Source organism: Hesperophylax consimilis, chromosome 28 (assembly GCF_061612785.1).
Source record: "Hesperophylax consimilis isolate HC1 chromosome 28, BYU_Hcon_1.0, whole genome shotgun sequence".
In the NCBI taxonomy this organism is placed as follows: domain Eukaryota; kingdom Metazoa; phylum Arthropoda; class Insecta; order Trichoptera; family Limnephilidae; genus Hesperophylax; species Hesperophylax consimilis.
Genome location: NC_142863.1, coordinates 12480669 through 12502263, shown reverse-complemented (window position 1 = coordinate 12502263; position 21595 = coordinate 12480669). Strand labels below are relative to the sequence as shown.

The 21595-nt window shown below is 34.6% G+C and overlaps 2 protein-coding genes across 2 annotated transcripts; both read left to right on the top strand.

The window, feature by feature from the left end:
* Positions 1-252: 252 nt before the first annotated feature.
* LOC149410198 (uncharacterized) lies at positions 253-2479 on the top strand. The gene is made up of 2 exons (XM_089648696.1): positions 253-360; positions 1940-2479. The coding sequence occupies exons 1-2, from the start codon at positions 307-309 to the stop codon at positions 2294-2296; spliced, it is 411 nt and encodes a 136-aa protein (XP_089504822.1). The 5' UTR covers positions 253-306; the 3' UTR covers positions 2297-2479.
* A 3972-nt stretch (positions 2480-6451) lies between these two features.
* LOC149410197 (uncharacterized) lies at positions 6452-20727 on the top strand. The gene is made up of 2 exons (XM_089648968.1): positions 6452-6481; positions 20371-20727. The coding sequence occupies exons 1-2, from the start codon at positions 6452-6454 to the stop codon at positions 20725-20727; spliced, it is 387 nt and encodes a 128-aa protein (XP_089505094.1).
* The last annotated feature ends 868 nt before the right edge of the window (positions 20728-21595 follow it).

Below are 21595 nucleotides of genomic sequence, written 5' to 3'. Positions count from 1 at the left end.
TGATATTTAGTATATAGTGCGAGTTATACTGACATATGTGGATACATTATTATGCAATTTACCGTTCATTACATTACATGAGTTTATAAAAAAGAACAAGTGACAATAATTATATTTTATTTATTCAAACATCTGCTATTGGAACAGAAGTCGCAATTATTATTTAAAATAAAGATATTGCCGTCACATATTAAATTTAGAAAGACGTAATCAGAAATTTACTATAAAACCGGGCTCCAGCGTAGTAAACACATCAGTTTCACTAAGAAATATTCAGCTCCGCACTTGACAAAGTATTGATTCACTATGAAGTTTTCCATAGCACTGTTGGTTTTTGCGAGTGCACTTGCACTTGTGCAGGTAAGCAAACTTTTCTATTTATTTTTCGCAATAACTTTATTGAGTAAAACCTCAAATTGTAATATTTAATTATTGAAGATAATATTAGCGATTTCTAAATCTGAAACAGAAAAATCAGAAAAGGATACGGTCACATCTAGGACTCGAACCCAGGACCCTTGTCTTTCCGGGACACCGCTCTACCACTGAGCTAATGGGACCTTATCCCCCTCGGTCACTTTTAACTGTATCATACCTAGTATTTTGTATAGTTTAGTGATAATTGTACCGTTTAAACAATATATTCGCAGTTCCAAAAACCTATTTGGGTGTTTACGAGTTAGAGAATTTAGGTCGTGAGGCTTCTTGTCTGTGCTAATACCGGGGTGCTCGATTGGAGATTGATAGTGGTTGTAGAATATTGTAGAAGAAAATCCTTCTAGGTTGTAGGGTGTTGTCATAGAATAAAGAAGAAAACTAGATGTGACATCTATTCAAATTAGAATGGAAACAAATCATTCATTTAGCCCCGACATCTCCATCCCATTCGAATTTCATAAACACAATTGGTTGATTTGGAAATTTAAGCTTCGATTAAGCAAATACAAGTTGACGTTTACCCAGCATCGCTTGACTTTTCTCTTCTTTCTATTAATATAATAGACTAGTATTGTATAGATAAACCTTCCGGAAGAAATTCTCTAAATGATATTGAAAACCCTCTCAAAATCCGTTGCGTATTTACGAAGAACTATCACACAAACAGACAGTCTCGGATAGCAACATTGTTTTTTGCTATTTAGAAATTTGGATTACGAAACACGGCGACAAGACATTTTTTATGTTCTTCTTAATTATATGGGTGCAGGTGTCTGTGGCCAGCTAAAATGCCATAGTCGTGTTTTAGAGTCATCTTCAATATATCAGCAATGGATAACTAGAGAGACGCCGAGCGTATGCACTTCATTTATATTCGTTTGACATTCACCGATAGATAACGGATTCATTATACAATCAGCTAAACGACTTACCAACTGTTTTTTTCCCTACCATCACATGGATCTATCAAAAACCTAGGTTCACTGCTGGTTTTCCGTAAATGCACTCTCAGCTTAAATTTCAAAATGTTTAATACCCCTTGACGTAAGCTCAAATGTTACAATGTGGAGAAAATATACTGTTGGTGGTCATCAAGATATGTAACCGTCAAGCGTCAGCTTAGTAACATGATAACTGCAGCGACAGTATAACGATGTACAATTTTCACGTGCTATACCAGTTGCACTAAGCAACCCTCTTTTCTTTCCTCCCACTCACCCTGGTTGTACGCTTCTGAGAAGCATTTGATGTATCAAATATAGAATCCACTCAAATACTTATTTCCTAAATTGTAAATGGTGTTTTTTTTTTAATAAAACTAAGATTTTTATCCACTTTATCTATTCTATTTAACCAAATTAACGTTGGACACATCTTTTGCAGATGCCATAAAAATCATCAAAAACTAACGTTAAATCTTCTAATTCAAAAAATACAATAAGGGATGTTAATTCTTGTGTTTGGACAGTCTTCAATAGTTCTTTGTTTATTGTTGTTCCAGAGCCAGAACTTGTTCCAGTCCGCCGCCATCAAGGTGGTGCGTGCTTACTGCGAGGCGGTGACGCTGCCCAACCTCCTGCTGGTGCTCAAGGTGCGCGGCGGAGACTTCACCGTGGATGACGAGAGAGTGAAGAAATACGCCCTCTGCGTCTACAAGATCCTAGGCATTGCCACCGCTGAAGGAGACGGAAACCTTGAGGCCGCCTTAAAGCTGATCTTCCCTCCAACCGACCCGGAAAAATTCGAGGCAGCATTCAAAGCATGCAACAACCAAACTGGCACCTCTCCCCAGGACAAGAACTGGAAATTCCTCGTCTGCTACAACAATGAGTACCCCGGAGATATCGTCGCCTTGTAAGATTTCATTATCAAACTATAACATCAACCTGCTATCTAGGATATAATTACCATTTTATGCCAACCAGATACAAACAATAACCTACAAAACCAATAATGAAAATCGTTTGATTTCTTCGTTCAATTGAATTAAAATCTAAATGCTGTTCATAATATTATATTCAATAAAATTTCTTTAACCTCGTCTGAAATTCGTATATTATTTATAATTCCCATTGACAATAACTTATTATTCCTGTTAACTTTTCTACTTGCAATTCTAAGATGCTTCATGTTCTGGCCGTCTCCAAGGAACCCCTAAACCAGTGTCATACTTACCCCTTGTTCTATTTCATCAGTTCTTTATGTCTCGATCTTCGCTGTTTACCTCCACTCCAGCGAGTTACTTAAGTATAAGCCTCATTAGATAATGCTACATGATCAAAATTATCTTCAACCTACAGGTTGCTGTAGGGAACCACCTAATGGAACTGAACTAAAAACCAGTCAAGTAGATATCGACGTGTCTTTTATGCAACGGAAACCATATGTTTTCGATCAAGAAATCGATTAAATGCACTAAAAACTGCGACATGTGCATTGTGCAAGGAGTACCCAAGTTTGTGTTTAAATTGGCAAATTATCTTACTAAGATACTCAATATCAAACGCGACCACACATCGCACGACCTACCCTTCAAAAGTTGCATAGTTGGACGATGAAATGTTGCCTTGTCCACTATACTCACCAGGCATCCCACCAACAGGTCACAACTTTAGCATTGTAGCATGTAGTATTTTGAGGTCATTTTATAATATCAACTTATCTTCGACAAACAAGCTTCTGCTAATAGAGAAACTATTAGATTGTTTACCGAATAGGAGAATAGGAAAGACATGTGAAATGGAAGGCAAGGCGATAAAATATTATACAAGTTTCGGCAGAATGATTTTACGAAAATTTTATTGAAATATGGACAAAAGAGTACACAAATTGTTTTATTTACGCTACACAAATTTAAAAAGTACAAAAATTGAAAAAACGGATAAATAAATGAATTATTTTAGCATTATTTTTATGAGTTGCAGCGACATTTTTGATTAATTTATTCACTTTATATAATAAAACTAGAGCGTACATTGGTCAAAGTGATGAAATAATTTGCAGACAAGAAATATTTCGTATTGGTTACCTGTGATATGTTTCCTTGTGAAGTCATATATAATTGCCAGGTTACGTGTGTAGTTAATAAGTTTGTGATTATGTTTGTGTGAGTGTGTGTGTATATTTATATACATTGGACAGCTTATATTATTGACATGATACTCCTTTTAAATGTGAGCAGTGAATCCGAAAAAATGTTAATGTTAGATTTTAGTAAAATATAAATGGACGACTAACTAACTAACTAACCACCACGCCGTTTCCCCGCAGGGGTAGGCAGAGAGGACGGACCACCAAGCAACTTGGTCTTGGCACACACTCCTTGCCTCATTCACATTCATACATCGTCTCATACATACCTACTCTTCACATGGCCCGACTCAAGTATCTGATTCACTTGGTCGTGCCATGTCTTCCTCGGGCGTCCCCGACTTCTGCTACCTAATGATAAAAACCATAAATGGATGAATAAAGAGTAATATAAATTGGCGAATTAGATGCTACATTTGTTTTGAAGTTAAGCGTGTGGAATAGCGCTGTATGTCGTAACAATTATTTCAACAGTAGCAATTTGCAAGAAATGTGTAGAATTGGACATTGACACCTTACAAGGCAATAATATCTCCGGGATAAGCTTTGCTGTAACAGATGAGGAACTTCCAGTTCTTGTCCTCAGGGGTGGTTCCAACCTGGTTGTTGCAGGCGTCAAAGGCTGCCTCGAACTTGGCCGGGTCTGTCGGAGAAAAGATCAGTTTCAGGGCAGCTGCCTTGTCCCCATTGCCGTCGGCGGTGGCGATGCCCAGGGTCTTGTAAACGCAGAAAGCGTAACTTTTCACCCTATCGTCGTTCACGGTGAAGTCTCCACCGCGCACTTTGAGGATCAGCATGGGATTGGCGAATGTCATGGCATCGCAGTAAGTTCGAATTACGTTGATGCCGATCGATTTGATCAAACTCTGGCCCTGCGTTCAAATTTAAAAATATGTATATTTTATGTAAATGTAAATGAGATGACTTGGATATGATTTAAGACCGCTGAAGACCAACTTATGTGAAAAATACCATTAAAATAGATAACCAATGCTGCTCCTGGAAAAGTTATTGAAAGCGATGCAAACAAGAGACGTGGCCTATAAGGAACGGAGGACAAGGACGCCTGGAGACACTTTATCGAATAAATTTAAATAAACTTTATCGACACTTTAAAAAATAAATAAAAATAGAAACGAAAAAGTTTTCATCTTTTGGGATGCATGTCATCTTTCGGGATGCTGTGTGGAGGGTATTTTTAGGGAAAGGAAGGAGAGGATGGGTAAGAATCTAGGGGTCAATGTGTCCAAGAGTGAGGGACGTATGGATCTATCCCTCCCACTGCGGTGAAAAATGATGGGTCGAGAGATTCCGGCTGGAGAGGTCAAAAAGACTCCCTCTACCAGTCTCTCCCGATCCGGCCCGGTCACACAAACGTGCAGAACTACTTGGAGTGACATATGGCAGGGTTGTTGGTTATCCAATAAATGGTTCTCGGTGCAGCGGCAGCCATAAGCGCCTGCCAACTTGAAGTCAAGCGCTTAAATAACCATTATTCTTTTAATATTTTAGAAAGATAAGATAGTCTGCTTACGGTGTTACATTTTGAAAAACGCCGATTCAGCTGTCATACAAAATCAACGTCAAAACCAGATGCATACGAGATGAACTTTAAAAAATGATAATTTCGATAAAAAGTATCAAATTAAACATAATTATTTCCATAGTCTGTGTATCCTACTTAACTCTAAGGCTGGCCGCATACATACATTTTCCGTATTCAATTTCCCAATTCGTTTTCCGTATTCGGACATCCGAATGCACGGAATCAGTAGAAAATACATTTACTGCCGCACACTTTCGTTTTAGTTCCGAACGGAACAAATTCCTTACGCACGTTCCGAATGCGAGCCGGCGCGTTCGGAGAAACCGAATGGAAAAAACCTAATGACGTCATGTGGAACGCAGCTCTTGCATACATTTTGTTTGTGCCGACGCAAACGTTCGGAAATTTCCGTTCAGTAATTCAGTGTTGCCAACGGATCTTGACCTAATATCGCCGTTTCTCATACATAAGGTAGCGTAAAGTAGTCGAATTTGCTGTTAAGTGGGGGGTATGTTTAAAATTGATGTTTTTACGTGAAAATAAAAATTTCGTGGGGGGGGGGGGTGGCTAGAGAATTTCAAAAAAATAAAATTTGTCCCCAGAAAATAAAAAAATTCTTGGGGGGGTGGTAGAGAATTTCAAGAAAATATAAAATTTGTCCCCAGAAAAATAAATTTCATGGGGGGGGGGGGTGGCTAGAGAATTTCGGGACATGTTTAAAATAAAATTGATGTTTTTGAAGTAGCTTAATTGACGCCTTTTACATTTTACATTTTTTCGGCGCCGATTCTCGCTCTGAGTAGCCTAAATGGCGATATAGCGCCCTTGTTGGCAACACTGGTGCTGACGTTTATACATTCCGAATGAAGAAAAACGATCGTTTGCGCTAGTCTCACGGAATTTTGAATACGGAAAACGAATTCGGAAATCGAATACGGAAAACGTTTGTATGCGGCCAGCCTTATTCTAATTTAAATGCCATTTCCAAAATTTAAGCTGATTGTGCGAAGATTTCAGACAAGCGATAAATACTTACTTATAATAGAATGATCATTATTCAATCATCACGCAACAGAAAATTGTTTTAATTATTTTTTCAAAATGGGAACTGATTTGTCAATAATTCAGATTCAATTCAATTTAAAATATTTTCCACGGGTAGATTAAATAATATTTTTTGCTTTATAAAAACGAATAACGCGACCTCGATTAGCTTGGGTTCTCTTTAATATCACCACTAGACGCAGTCTTACGTTTGTCAAAAATCTTGATAAATCTAACCGAATAGAACTTCGAAATGCCTATACTCTTTGAGTGGGCTTAAGAAATATCAACATATTAATTCTCTACGCGATACAAATCGCAATGGGTATTACGATGTCCAATGTCTATGCTATCGAAATGATGGTAATAGGGATATTCGCAGGGATGAGGAAATTTGAACAGATGCTACCTTATGTAAGCCTCAGACTTTTGTTGTCTTACTTTAATACTAACAACTTAATTATCCCACAGAAAGTATCAGAGTTTTTCGCCGATAAGACCACTGGAATACATATATAGATGAGTAAATACAAGAATCAAAATCACGGTTGAAACTAAGTAGTGATTTTAATTGACAACTCCCCGTAATTTAACACCACGGAATATCAGGCGAGAGATTGCAACATTGATTGAATACAAGAAGGCGCTGCAAAATAACGCAATACCTTGGATCGATGATGTCCTCTCTCACCCTGCATGCCACCTGAAGTCCTGAAAACCTTTCCCGATGGATGGAAAGAGAAAGCTCCTCTGATTGCATCTCACTCCAGGAGTAAATGGAAACTTCGTCTCGTAAATTCTGGTCCTTCATCAATAGGATAAGATGCTTCAACAGCCGCTATTTACCCATGAGCTCATGAACTCATTTTTTGAGAGTTATGAAAACATCTTTTTACCAATTTTCAAAAAAAAATTATAATTCTACCAATATATATTTACACTTGACTTAAATTTAAACTAACCATTCCTCCATTGGGCACCATGAAACAGGCAGCTGCCTAGTATGGTGCTCAATGTATCTTCTCTAAATAAATGTATTAATCATGTAACATGTACTTATAAATAAATAAATGATGCATCGATGGGGGCTTAAAGAGTCGGCGATGTGTGAATGCGGTGCGGTGCAGACTAAACAACATGTGCTCAACGAATGCCCGCTCTATTTATTCCCCAGCGGGATTGATAAGGTTTACAGGGCGACGCGTGAGACCCTAGACTGGATCGCTGACCTAGATGTCCCCCTCTGAACCCCCCAACATACGAAAGAAGAAATTTAAAATTTGAAATATAGATAAATTTATTGATTGTTTATTTACCTGAACAAGTGCAACCCAACTGGCAAGGACCAAGAACAGGCTAACAGTCTTCATGTTAAGAATGATGAAATCCTATCCTGATGACTTCAACTGAGTAACTGATGATTTCACACTGGCTCATCCAAGTTTATAGTCCAATATGTAATAAGAGGAAGCCACAAATTATTTTGGTCTGCTGTACAGATTATCATATAATTTTCATAATTATTCGTAAAAATTCGGAACATTTGTCAAATTTTGATTTTAAAAGTACCTGAAATGGATATAACAGTATTTAGTGTATCCAGGTACTTCCCATTCTTCCCCTTATCCAACTCCTTCCCTTCCCCACTCACTTCAACCTTATAACAAGTATTAATTTTAAGTCGATGCAAATAATACAGTTGTTTTTCAAATGAATGCAAACTTCTGTTCACAACGACAAAAAATGAATTGTAAAAATTTAGTGTTTTTTATGTTACAAATTTATTGATAGCTGGACTCTCTAAATAGTAGCTGGACTCCCTTATAGTAGCTGGATACTAATTGTACCTGGTCTAATAGTAGCTGGAATCTCTAATAGTAGCTGGACTCTCTAATAGTAGCTGGACTCTAATAATAGCTGGACTCTATAATAGTAGCTGGACTCTAATAGTAGCTGGACTCTAATAGTAGCTGGACTCTCTAATGGTAGCTGGATTCTCTAATATTGTATACGAATCAGTTTGTGGACTGTTAACAATATTTAACAACTATTGGAGTAATTGTTTTTCATAGTCAGAATCGGAAAAGGATTCTCACCTACCCTTGGTATTTTTTATTGATGTTATTTTTTTTTTTTTTTTTTTACAGTATTACCGCACAAGAGTCCCAACTGCTCCCGTCTGGAGCCAGTGAGACTATGGCATCCCCAATTGGGGTATGTTGTGAGGCTGAGGGTATTGGGGAGGGGAGGGAGATGGGGAAGAGGAAGGTGGGGAAGTACATGGCTATTCAGATCTGGTCACCAAACACGGCTAAAGCCATTTCAAGCAACGTTTCAATTCTGAATGGTGGTCTTACACCAGGGCGATACTGAGAGTATCTTCCACTCTGGAACGTGCCGCAAATATACTATATATTATTTTTAAATTAATTAATTGTGAAATAACACAAATTAATCAAATAAAATTTATTTGCGCACGCCGGGTTCGAACCCGCGACCTTCGGATCTGTAGTCAAAAGCGTATACCACTAGACCACGCCGGCCGTCATTCGTATGTACTTGAGGGACACTGCTTGGTCATCACTGCACAGGTTTCTGTAGTAGACTAGATTTAAACTTAATTAAGCTAAAAACATGATCACTGCACCGGTTTTCTTAAAAGACTGGTAATGAATAAAAAATTTGTTGCAATGTAACTGAATGTAGGTACTCCAGCCTGTCAGACAGCCAGGATAGGTAATTGGGTAGAGGAATGCAGGAACATATGTTACATTCAAGATATAACTGCATTCGCAAATATGACATATGCCCTGAGGGAAACTATTTTCCCCGGGGTCATGTGTTGAGCTAGTTTAAAATATATATTAGTTCACTTTTTAAAATTCAAATAAACTATTGGTTCCTTTCAAAATTCACCGATTCCAACCATTTTCTTTCAATCTATTATAAACGGTAAACACTCAATAGCCAAAAGAGGTTTTTGAGTGTTCAATTTGATCAAACATGTTTAACTCAAATAAAGTATTTTTAAAATTATTAATAGTATTATCCACTCTTTTTTTATTAAATTTAGTTTGGTAAAAAATAAGTACGAGATGATTGGGCAATTCACATTCTCAAGGACACGGTAATTTGTTGAATTATTCACTTAAAAAAACATGGCATAACAAGTTACATTCTGTCATAACAATTGCACTCTGTCATTAATGCAGGCAGCAAAAAAATATTTATAATTATTACAGTAAATGTTAAAAAAAAATGTGTACTACTCGACCTTGCACTTACATTAACTTCACAAAAGGGGCCCTGGGCAAATTAATTTCCCTCAGGGCATATGTCATTTTACGGGATGCTGTGTTGAAGTTATTTTTAAGGAAATGAAGGAGAGGAAGTATTGGAAAGGAAAAGGTATGAGGGGTGGGAAGAGTCGTTTTTTTTCAAGTTTCTTTTATTTATTAATTTTTGTTTTGTTATCTAGTGTATATCTTTTCTTAAACAATATTCTATTAGCCACGTATTAAAATTTTAACTTCACAACATTGAGACATAAACCACGAAAGACTTCAAACTGTAGGGATCATTATGTTCAGGGGTGGAAGTGTGAATCCATCCTCCAACTGCAGTAGAAGGCGATAAAAGGGCCTCCCTCGACCAGTATCCTTCAATCCGTCCTGCTATGCAGGAGGTGGATAGAGCCAAAACCTAGATAATTCTCACCACGCGAACCCAGGCAACCCTGTTAAATCACCAAATAATTTGCACCCTGCTAAGTGATATATAGCAGAGTGCTGGCTATCCAATAAATTGTAATAATTGTCAAAAAGCCATTCCAATATAAATATCGATATAATTGTGCCATACAACTCTGTTTTTCACGCATCGCTTACTTTATTCGCATTGATACATCTTATGAAACCTTAAACTTTTATTTCTAAACTTGATACGACCTTCTTGCATTTCATTTTCATATTCGTGTTACGTCCAACTTCTAATTCCATCCTCTCATGCGCCGTATATTTTCGAGTGTATGCAAAGAAGTTGCGACGACATAAATTTTATTTATTCAAAAATCTTCTATTGACACAGATGTCATGTTTATTAATATATTTTTATTTTATTTTTTATTTTTTATTTTATTTCATTTAAACGCCCATAGGGCTTTTACATATAATAATGTACATCTTTATTTTTTTAGTTATACATTTTATATAAAAAAAAATACATATAGATTACATATAAAAATGTCAGATTTAGCAAAATATAGGTTACATAAAATATAAGAGTTTAAAAAATTAGGTATGATAGAGTGCAAATAAGTGCGACAAAAAATATAAAATTTGCCAAAATCCTCCAAATCAACGATAATGTTAATAAGAAGGTATAAAATTAGTTGATAACAATAGTTTACAAAGTATGTAAAAATAGTTCGCACATACTCCGTTTAAAGTTGGCCAAGTTCAAATTATTGTCAAATACATTTATATTATTTAAGTATTTGTTACCAAGACTGTGTAAACGTTGTATTGGAGAGTGAAAACTATAGTTGGAATGAGATGTATGTATGTAAAATGTTGATATTTGCCTAGTTGTTCGTGTAGGTATGTGTAGATTTATTAAATGCAGGAGTTCACAACAATTGAATTTAGAGTTCAATAATTTTAATAAAAAGGTTAGGTCGTTTATTTTTCTTCTGTTTTCTAATGTCGGAATATTTAAATGATTCAATAATGACTGGTAATTTATGTGTTCTAAAGGGATGTTAAGTTTAAAATTGACGAAGCGTAGAAATTTTCTTTGAATTCTTTCAATAATAATAATATATATTCAATAATATATAATTCAATAATATATATTATATTTACGTCATAATGGCTGGGAACAACACTTGATCACCCCCATATAGCCTTAACCTGCCCCCTACTAAACTTTTTCCTACATTTAAGGCTCCTTTATAAGTGTTCAACAAGAAGAAGTAGATTTCTGAAAATGGTTTGAACAGGAGAATATGTAAATACGAATGATGGAGGGAACATGTTAAGATTCAAACTTTATTGTATAGTACTTGACAGGGAAAATCCGACCGGAGGTCTATCCAATACACCAGGGCCGCGCGTCACATATTTTTGTACACGACTTCTTCACTTATGTCGTTATGTTTCCCGCTTTATTTGAGAGCCAGGGAAAATCCGACCATAACACCAAGGCCACGCGTCACATATTTATGAGCACAGTTTCTTCACTTACGTCGTTAAGATTCCGAGTTTATTTTAGGATATTTCTGTCGTTAATGAAATGAATTAATGATTGTAGTTGAATATACCACCTTCACTTAAAATGTTAGGTCAAATAAGAACCACCATATATGTGCGTGGGTATAATAACGAAATGATAGCAATCAACAGGTTAAAGCTTCGAAGTTGGAAATGTTACGAGAACCTACTTGTTAGTCTTAATTAACGGGACTACACCGGCATTAGCAGTTAAACATGAGCTTGGTAGAATAATAATATTTTCCTTGAGAAAATAGGTGGAAATTCAATCTTCTACGAAATACCTAAGGTAAATAATTAACATTTCCGAAAATCTTGTACAAATATTATTATTTTAGCTATTTACCTTATGGAAATGCTTTCATATTTTATCAAAGAATTCACTGTTTTTGTTAGAACAAGGCAGATGAAATTATTTTGTAAATACGAGTTACTCGTGAACCATCAAAATTTTTGATTAACATGTTTTTTTTTGTTTGTAATAATTTATATTTTAATTTGAAAAATTTGTACATAATTATTTAATCTATTTTTTTTTAAAGTTAAAACGAAAAAATATGTTGGCGAGTCCATCTGCTAAAGAAAGTTCTGTTTCTTCCATTGAAATTCCACCATCTTGAAACTGAAACGGAACGTACAAACATTTGAAATGCAAAAACGGCGAGTTAAAACAGGATTTTGCTACGCTTAGTCTGAGTCTGACTGTTATGCTTAGAAATATGATCTAAACTGTGTTAGAAAGAAAAAACACCACGCTTTATATTCACATATAGAAATTAACCACGGTAGAAAAGAAATGTGCACCTTTATGAAACCAAAGATACGAACGCAATTTGAAAAAACGTACGAGTTTTATTAATTATTTTTAAATAAAACGACAAAAAGTGACGTTACAGTAAATTTTGTAATGCATTAGTCTAATAAAATATTTTTTTGGTTATCAGTTATTTTAGTTTTAATGTTTGCAGTCAAAATTTAAGTGTTTCAAAAAATTTAATATATTTTTATTTATAATAATAAAATATGAGAATATATTTCATCACCTTTCTAAAGCAGTTTTTTATTTATTTTTGGAATGTTTAAAAATATTCCATTTATTTGTGTTTTATTGCAAAGCGGAAATACTCGACCGTCCGACTGAATATGACTGAGGCCTGAGAAATTAAAGAAACATTTTCCTTGGTATGTATAATGATGTTGGGCAAAATACGTGCTTGGTTTAGGTCATATTACTAGGCATATATATATATATGCCTAGTACAAGTTTCATTTATGAATGAAAAATTTCAAAGATAAGTTTATAATTGTAGGAACTTTATATTTGATTATGTTGTTTTAGTTTAAGTTTGTCCTGGTGACAAGACTACCATTCGGAATTGAAACATTGCTTGAAATGGCTTTGTCCGTATTTGGTGACCAGATCTGATTAGCCAGGTACTTCCTCTTTATCATCTCCTTCCCCTCTTCACTTCTTTTACCCTCACAACATACCCCAATCGGGGATTCCATAGTCTTACTGGTTGCTGATGGTTGGAAGCAGTTAGGACTTTTGTGCGGTTTTTACATAAAAATGTGAATATAAGTAGCAAGATTCCCAACTGTCAGGAACCAGTGAGACTATGGCATCCCCAATTTGGGGATATTATGAGACTGGAGGGAGTGGGGAGGGGAATAAGATAAAGGGAATTTTCTACCAGTTGACGGCATTGGGAGTCATATTATGATTCAGCATCCCAACGTTTACTGTGTCAAAAACATGAAACAACAATGAAAATAAAAACAATAGTTATGATAAAAAACAACAAAAATAAGAAACAACAATATCAGGAAAAATCAAAAATAAAAAATTTCTCTGAATCAATAAAACTACAAACATTGTTGTAATGCGTACAATAAAACACTTTTTTATAATACACAGAACGTAATTCAGATATATTTTTTGGTAACTATGTTCATATTTACACAAAATAAATTTAACCTTGTTATGTCATATTTTTGTGAATAATTTTATAATATTTAGCACAATAAAAAGCGAAATTATTTTGTGCGTACATCTTTTTTGCACTACTTAGCCACAAGGCATTAATGGAAAAATACGAGTGGATAACTTCCATTGGCCATTTTATTTCTTGTTAGTATATTATATTTACTTGTAAATACTACAAAAAAAGTTTTTACGATACCTCTACATGAGAGAGTTTGGTTATTACCCATGGCTGTTTCCAACAGCATTTATCTCGGGAATGCTGGGTATATGCAGCCTTAGTTCCAGAAGGGATGTTGCATTACTCCTGATGGCGTATAAGCTACTAAACGGTTTAGTATCAATACCAGACATTCTGGCTAAAATAGGATTTTATGTCCCGGATAATTTCGCGCGAGGCCGCCAACACAGGCTTTTGATTCTTCCTAGGTGCAGAACTAACTTACCAATGGTGATGCCCTTGGGAAGAATCACTAGGTTAATTAACTGCCTCGCAGGAAATGTGGATATTTTCCACATGTCCTACAACGTATTTAAACGTGAAATATTATTATTCAATACTTAAAATTGTAAATCTAAATTTGAAACTTTTTTCTTTGTCCCACTTGTAAATGTACCTATTTGTTATTCACTTTTTTGTAAATGTTAATTATCGATATTGCAATGTTCTGGTTCATACTGTTTTTGCAAATAAACAATAAATAAATAAATAAATACTCTCAGTAACGCCCTCGTGCAAGACAGCCATTTAGTATCGAAACGTCGCTTGGAATGGAATTAGTCTTATTTGGTGACCAGATTCGAATAGCCAGGTGCTTCTCAACTTTCCACTATCTCTCTCTCTCTCTGTCTCCCCCCAGTCATACTCCTACTGGCTACGTACAGTTGGGACTCATGTGCGACGTTTTTTTAACACACAAAACATATCTACTGGGGAATAAACCGAAAGAATTTTACAGTGGGCGTGTGCATGTGCCGGAAATAACTCATTTTTAACTTAACTCTTCTTTTTTTGAATAGAAAGTGAATTTCAGTGTCTTCATTCAATATTCAACAAATTATCATTAATAGACCAGTTAGACAATCGTACAAAAATACCAGAAAAACTCCGACGGCAAACACAAGCTTTAGACAAAGACATCACAAATATCTGGCGATAAAAACATTAAACATTAATTCCCGTATATTACTCATATACGTATACATAGTATACACAATGCCATTACATTGTAAATATCATTATATACAACCGTACGTCATATTATCCGTTTTTTTTTTGTTTTTCTTTTTTTCCCACCTTTTTTTATTGTATTTTATTTCAGTATTATCTCAGTTTTTTTTATTATTATTTATTTTTATTGAATATTATTCGATTACCCAGTGAGGCCCACATTATAAATAATGTTTGAAAATATGTAAATTTATCGAATCTGATAAAAAAAATACCTTACATTCTCCATTAAGTCATATCTCATGATTTTTTTTATAAATTTTATATCTATGGAATTAGCAAATAATAACAAAAATAATACGATTACTATCCTAAAATGCTAATACATTATGGGCCACAATAATTTGTCTCTTCCTCTTGTAAAAATGATTAGTTTATAAACTAGAAGACAACTACGAAATCATCAGTCACTCATTTGAAGTCTTTGGGACCTACTTTGGAATCCTATGCCAAAAAAAATTCTAAATTGTTAATAAAATCTTTTCAAAATGAATTCTACAAGTCTTTTGTTGGTCATCGAAAGTTTGGTTGCTCTTGGGCAGGTAAAATATCAATAAAATGTACAAATATTTATTTTCAAAATAATACAGGGTTTTCCAATAAGAGGTGTTATTTTGAATAGCCCGCTATTTCGGTAGATGTTACTTTTAAAGCTGTCATTTTTTAACATTCGACAAGTAAAAACTACGCCATTGATATAAATGGAACGATACACGCTTCAACAACGCATTGAAATTATTAAAATTCACTTGAATTAATCAAATGCAAATCATCTTGAGTGATGAGGCCCATTTCCACCTCGGTGGCTTCGTCAACAAGCAAAATTGTCGCATCTGGGGCTCGGAAAACCTTCAAAAGTTATTGTTAAAAAGCTTCTCTATCCTCAACGTGTGACTGTTTGGTGCGGTTTGTGGTCCGGCGGAGACATTGGGCCTTACTTTTTCGAAAATGAGGCTGGAGTAACAGTTACACTGAATGGATTGCACTATCGAGAGATGATTAATGATTTTTTATAGCCGGAATTAGATGGTATTGATCTGGACAACGTTTATTTTCAACAAGACGGCGCTAAGTGCCACACAAGTAACGAAATTATTGATCTTTCACGATAGAATATCAAAATAACACCTCTTATTGGAAAATCCTGTATCTGTACCTAAGTGGATAGACTAACTAACTAACCATCACGCCGTTTCCTCGAAGGTGAAGGCAGAGAGGATGGATCGCCAAAAAACTTATTAACACCAGACTATACCCTTAAATATATCCAGAATCTTAACGATGTAAGTGAAGCAGCCGTGCACTAAAATTTGCGACGCGCGGCCTTGCTGTATTAGACAGACTTACGGTTTCCATTTGCCCTATCCAATCTCTAAAATAAAGTCGGAATCTTAACGACATAAGTGATGAAGTGGTGTAAAACAATATTCAGCGCGCGGCTCGGCCTAATTGACGCACATAGGTCGACTTTGCCCTAGCAGGCCTAGAAAATCGATCTTTCCGCGGGGTTTATTTTAATTATTTCTGATGAACGTATTACTAAAATCTCAAATTTTTCTAGAGGAATCCCTCGGGAAGTTACTAATTCATCGTCTAGAAATATAAAATCTCTTGTTTATAGCTAATTTTATACTTGAAAAACTTTTTGTAAAATTTTAAAACCGTTTTATTAATCTTAAATATAAATATCTTACATTTGTGGGGATCTCTTTAGAAACATTTGAGATTTTAGTAATACGTTCATCAGAAATAATTAAAATGTGAACGCGAGCAAACCCGCGGCATTAGAGTCTTATGTCGCCTTAACGGTCTTGAAACACACTCTTTGTCTATTCACAATCATACATTGTGTCATACATACTCTTATAGTTATGGTATCTGGATAACTTGATCGTACCATGTCTTCCACGGGCGCCCCCGACTTCTTCTACTATTCACATTTGCATTATAAAGTATTTTATATCAATAATAATACAATAAAAATATTACTAAATTAATTTGATAACTTATATCATTGATGTCGCTATTCCAAATTCCTTTAATATTCAAAGATCTGTTTCTGAAAAAATAAGAAAAGACACAGATTTTGTAAATGAGATTAAAAGAAATTGGCATTCTCAGACCATAAAAATATTACCATTTTTTATTTGGACTACTGGCATTATACCTAGCTCTCTCATTCAAAATTTAGGCGTATTAGATCTGTCAAAGAATTTATACATTAAAATGCTAAAATCAGTCATTTTAAATACATCTAGGATTACGAAAGATTTTTTAAATATTTATATTGAGGGATTCGAAGGATTTATAGGTCCAATTAAAAGTTCTACCGAGACGAACCCTCTGATAAGAACATATCTGGAGTCGGTGAATTATTTTCACAATTGATCTCTGGTGAGTTGACGTGTTGTTCTTGTATTGTTTTGTATTTATTATGCTTATATAATGCACTTTTATAATGTAGATTGACTAGATGATCATTTGTGGAAAAGTGTGTGGAAGGGTTTAGTTTTTCCTGTGGGGAAGATTTAACCCGGACATAAAGTCGGAAAAATATATTTCGATGATTTGTATAGCTTCGCGCAAAATCACCTCAAGGGCGCTGTACAAATATATAATACATTTCTACAATTATATATGTTATTACTAACTATAGACTAGTCAAACTACGATCAATGTCTAACAGATTGTATCCACCGGTTCGTCAATCACTAATACAAAGTTATACGTACAATGCATTTGATTGATGAACGTGATGCCAGAATGTACATGTATATTAAGTGTCATATTTTTCTTTCTTAAAAGTCAACATGAGTTCAATTTTTCTGTCTGGGACCCACATAAATGTACTACAAGCAATTGAAAAGACATAATATTTTGTTAATGATTTCTATGTTTTAAAATAAGTATTTGTTGAACTACAACACTCAGATAAATAACCTGAATATGCTCAAATTGTCATACAGAAGGATATACAATATACATATACACTAGGGTGTCCCAGGACATAAGGAAAAAAAAAATTCATTAATTTAAATATGCATACCCTCTTATTTTATTTCATTTGATTCCAAAAACTCATACAATAAATATTATTTTGATTAAACACCGGCAACCCGTGCCGACTTGATACCAAACATATGGTACAGAGTTAATATGGAAGGATTTTCAACATTCATTTTTGTCGGATAAATAAAATTTAAAAATGCACATATGTTTAATTATGTAGTATTTCATATTTAAAAATGGTTTATTGATTAAATTTTTACTTCATAGTTTGTTTTTTAGTCAGGATAAATCTTCCGGTGTTCCTGAACGCATCGTAACAAAAATTATTTTCGTTCCTCTTCGACCGTGAGATTAAGCCATGAAAATCTTGCATTAACTTAACAGTTCTTTCAGTTGATAAATTATTTTTTTTGGTATTTCGAGCATTTGTATTTTAGTTGTTTGATCCACAGCGTCGTCAAACAGCTATAAAATAGATCCTTCATCGGTAAAATACCATTACTGCTTACTGAACAGAAATAAAGCTGCCATTGAGATGTTTTCATCATTTTTTTCTTTAGCCTTTATCGATTTCAAAAAGCACAAGTCCTGGTAAGGTGCTTTAACTGCTATAATACATTGTAGCCATGGCTTGACATAGGATGTTACTATGAACAGGCAAACGTCTAAAAGTGCCGCCTTATCCTTACCGGTAATTTTAAATTGCGCACAAATTAATGATATTTTCAAGGAATAAAGCGCCTTTGCTATCCATCGAGCACCTGGAGGCCGAATATTTAATGTTCTCGCTGTATCTCCTCCTAAAACTATCACACACAGCTCTAAAAACTCTCAATAGTCATCTCCAAGTATTTTTGTTGTCAGTGCAGTACGGTAAAAGTCAAGCAAATCATCGATTTCGGAAGCAGTTAGGTGCAATGTGAGATTTTCTCTGTAGCACTGAATTTTATCGGGATCAACATTTTTACAGTTATCTCGAAACTTTTTGAAGAGTGGTATGTCAGGGCTTGTAGTCACTTGACTGATTTTTACTTCAAACACAGCTTTTAATACCAACTATGGCTATATTTGGTATATATTGACAGTTAAATTCACTTTCCGGATATTGTAGAACAAAATTTCAAGAACTTGTCCATTAGATGGCAGTTTAGAACCCGATATTTGGTGTTTTACGACTCCTATTAAAATATACTCTTTTTAGAAGTGCGTAAATCTAACAACATCTTGCCTGAACGAGTGATTTTCGTTTACTAACAAAATAGCAAGTTACTACAAGCTCATCAACACGTTTGCTCGCTGGCGTCTTAATGTACAAGTACTGACATCTTTCGATGCAAGTCGGCACGGGTTGCAGTTGTCCAAAGTAAACGAAATTTTTTTTATAAGTGTTTTGTCATTATTAAAACAAAATTAGAAGGTATGCGTTCAAAAATAACAACTTTAATTTTTTTGGGACACCCTAATATACACTGACGTCATAATTCTGTGTAAAATTTAAAACGATGCATATTATATTTCATATGGTAGTCCAGAATTGCTTGCATGATTAGTATCGAATTCCATTACGTAATATTAGAAGTCGTAATTAATTTTCGTGTGGAAATTTTGTGACTAACTTCTATGTCGTATTATGTTTTCCTCACTGCCCAGAATACTAATAGTCAGTGGATTTCTTCAATTCATAAGAAAATTCATATAAAAAATTGTTGCTATGTTAGTACTCTTATGTTTCAAAAATGCACTGTAAAAATCCATAAAAGGCGTTAATAAATAAATTGATTAGTTGTTTATTAAACAGTTTTCTTAAATGCAAATTAGTGCTACTGAAAAATATAAGTATACCACTATTTTTTTAGCTTTTAAAAGTTATTTCACATTTTTCCATACCGTGTACACTAAACCAATAATTTAGGATTAGGATTAGGATAATTAGAATTAAAACTGATTTTACAAATTTACAAATCAAATATTTTTACTTCTAGGATTGAGAAAGGCCGATGACAATGTGAATCTATTCAAGAAGGAATTTCGAAATTTGAAAATATGGATCAATTTTATAAGAACTAAGGTCAAATTGAACTTACGTTGGGCTCATAGATACACAGATAACACCCTTCTACTGATTTATCTTGTTTTGCACACTTGTATGAAGAAAAAATACATATTGCGGAAAGTGTCACTCAGCTCAACGTTCAAAGGTTTTCGTTGCTTTTACGATATTTTTGTTGCTTAATAGTTAACACTGGCTAAAGTCCCTGGCACTGTCCTAGTTTTTCTAAATCAGATGTAGACAATAACTTCTCCCTTTTTTGAAAGCCAACAAACAAACAGTTTGCAAAATTTCACCAATAAATATCGGTTGCAAAATAGGGTGGGAGTGGTTTTCCAAAATTTCGTATAGACGGTAACCTTCCTTCTGTTTTGAATATCAAGTGTGCAAAATTTCATCAATCTGGGAATGAAGCTGTAGATTTTTTTGCACGCCATCCGCCACAGTCAGACATTCTTCTTCATAATATATATTTTATAGTCAACTGCCCATTTTTTTTTTATTTTGATTGGGTAAAGATCATAGGCAACTGGATAAAACAGAATAGTCATAAAACAGAATCAGATTAAGTAATTATTGGTTGGGTTAGGTTCGATTAGGTTAGGTTAGATTAGGTGTGTGTGTTTTTACCGCACTTTTTTTCAATGGTCTGTTATTCCAGTAATCTATTTTATAATGGAACCACCATTAATGCGTCTTTGTTTTCAGGGTCAGAGTTTTATCAAGTCGATTGGTATTAGCGTCATCCGGACCTACTGCGATGCCACCACTTTTGCCAACCCCATGCTGATCCTCAAGGTGCGCAGAGGAGACTTCACCGTGGATGATGAGAGGGTCAAGAAGTACGCTTTCTGCGTCTACAAAACCATAGGCATGGCCACACCTGAAGGCAACGGAGACAAGGAGGCTGGACTAAAGCTGATCTATCCCCCTACCGATCCAGAGAAGTTTGAAGCATCTTTTGACGCTTGCAACAACCAGGAAGGTCCTACTCCAGAAGATAAACTGTGGAAATCGCTTGTTTGCTATAATAACAAGTATCCAGGAGATATCTCTGCATTGTAAATTACAATCAATTTATTTCTGAAAAAACTTCTTCCTCTACATTTAAAATATTTTGATATCATTTTGTCCTCAATCCTGTGTTTACAATTATTTTTTTGTCTAAGTCTCAATCCCTGTATTATTAACAGCTAGCAGATGGCCATCTATGCGTAACCTTCCGGAGTGCACTTTACCGTTAAACATCCTGTACATTATCCAAATGTCGAACTCTTTCATTACTCTAACAGCCCATTTATTATGGATATGTAAGTATTTTCTGTTAATATGTTCAATGTGTATGTACTGTGTATATTTTATAATAAAAATATATCGACTCGTATAAAAATAACTTTCATTTTATGTGATCACCGCACAAAAATCCCAACTGTTTGTAGTAAAACGTGAATTGACAAAAAATCTTCGAAAACCATTTTATTTTGAAGAATGGTTAGAAACATCTAAATTAAAGCTATCTTACTGGTGAGCATCAAATTGTGAAAATAAAATCCTCCCAGTCAGAAAAAATTAACGCAAAAAGTGGAGTCCCACAGGGTTCACACCTTGGTTCAATATTGTTTTTCTTGTATATAAATACTCAAATATCTCAAAATGTCAAATAGTCTGATTTTTTCGAATAAAAAATTCAGTGATATTTAATTAGAATATTAATAAGAATACGAGTACTATTGAGACGTTAACACAAATTAAAGACTTAGGCATTACTTCTCAGTCAAATCTTTCTATTGTTAACCACATAATGGAAATCTCTAACAAGGGCTTACAAATGTTGGGATTTATAACTAGTGTAACTAGAAATTTCAACAATATTAAGTAAACAATTATTTTTATAAGCAATAATTATTAGCCTGAAACACTCATCCACATTGAA

Bases quoted from the DNA above. Each gene is read 5' to 3' on its own strand.
- LOC149410197 (XM_089648968.1), top strand. From the start codon at position 6,452: ATGTCCAATGTCTATGCTATCGAAATGATG. The intron at 6,482-20,370 runs GTAATAGGGATA...CTTTGTTTTCAG, and splicing joins TCTATGCTATCGAAATGATG to GGTCAGAGTTTTATCAAGTC.
- LOC149410198 (XM_089648696.1), top strand. From the start codon at position 307: ATGAAGTTTTCCATAGCACTGTTGGTTTTTGCGAGTGCACTTGCACTT. The intron at 361-1,939 runs GTAAGCAAACTT...TTGTTGTTCCAG, and splicing joins GTGCACTTGCACTTGTGCAG to AGCCAGAACTTGTTCCAGTC.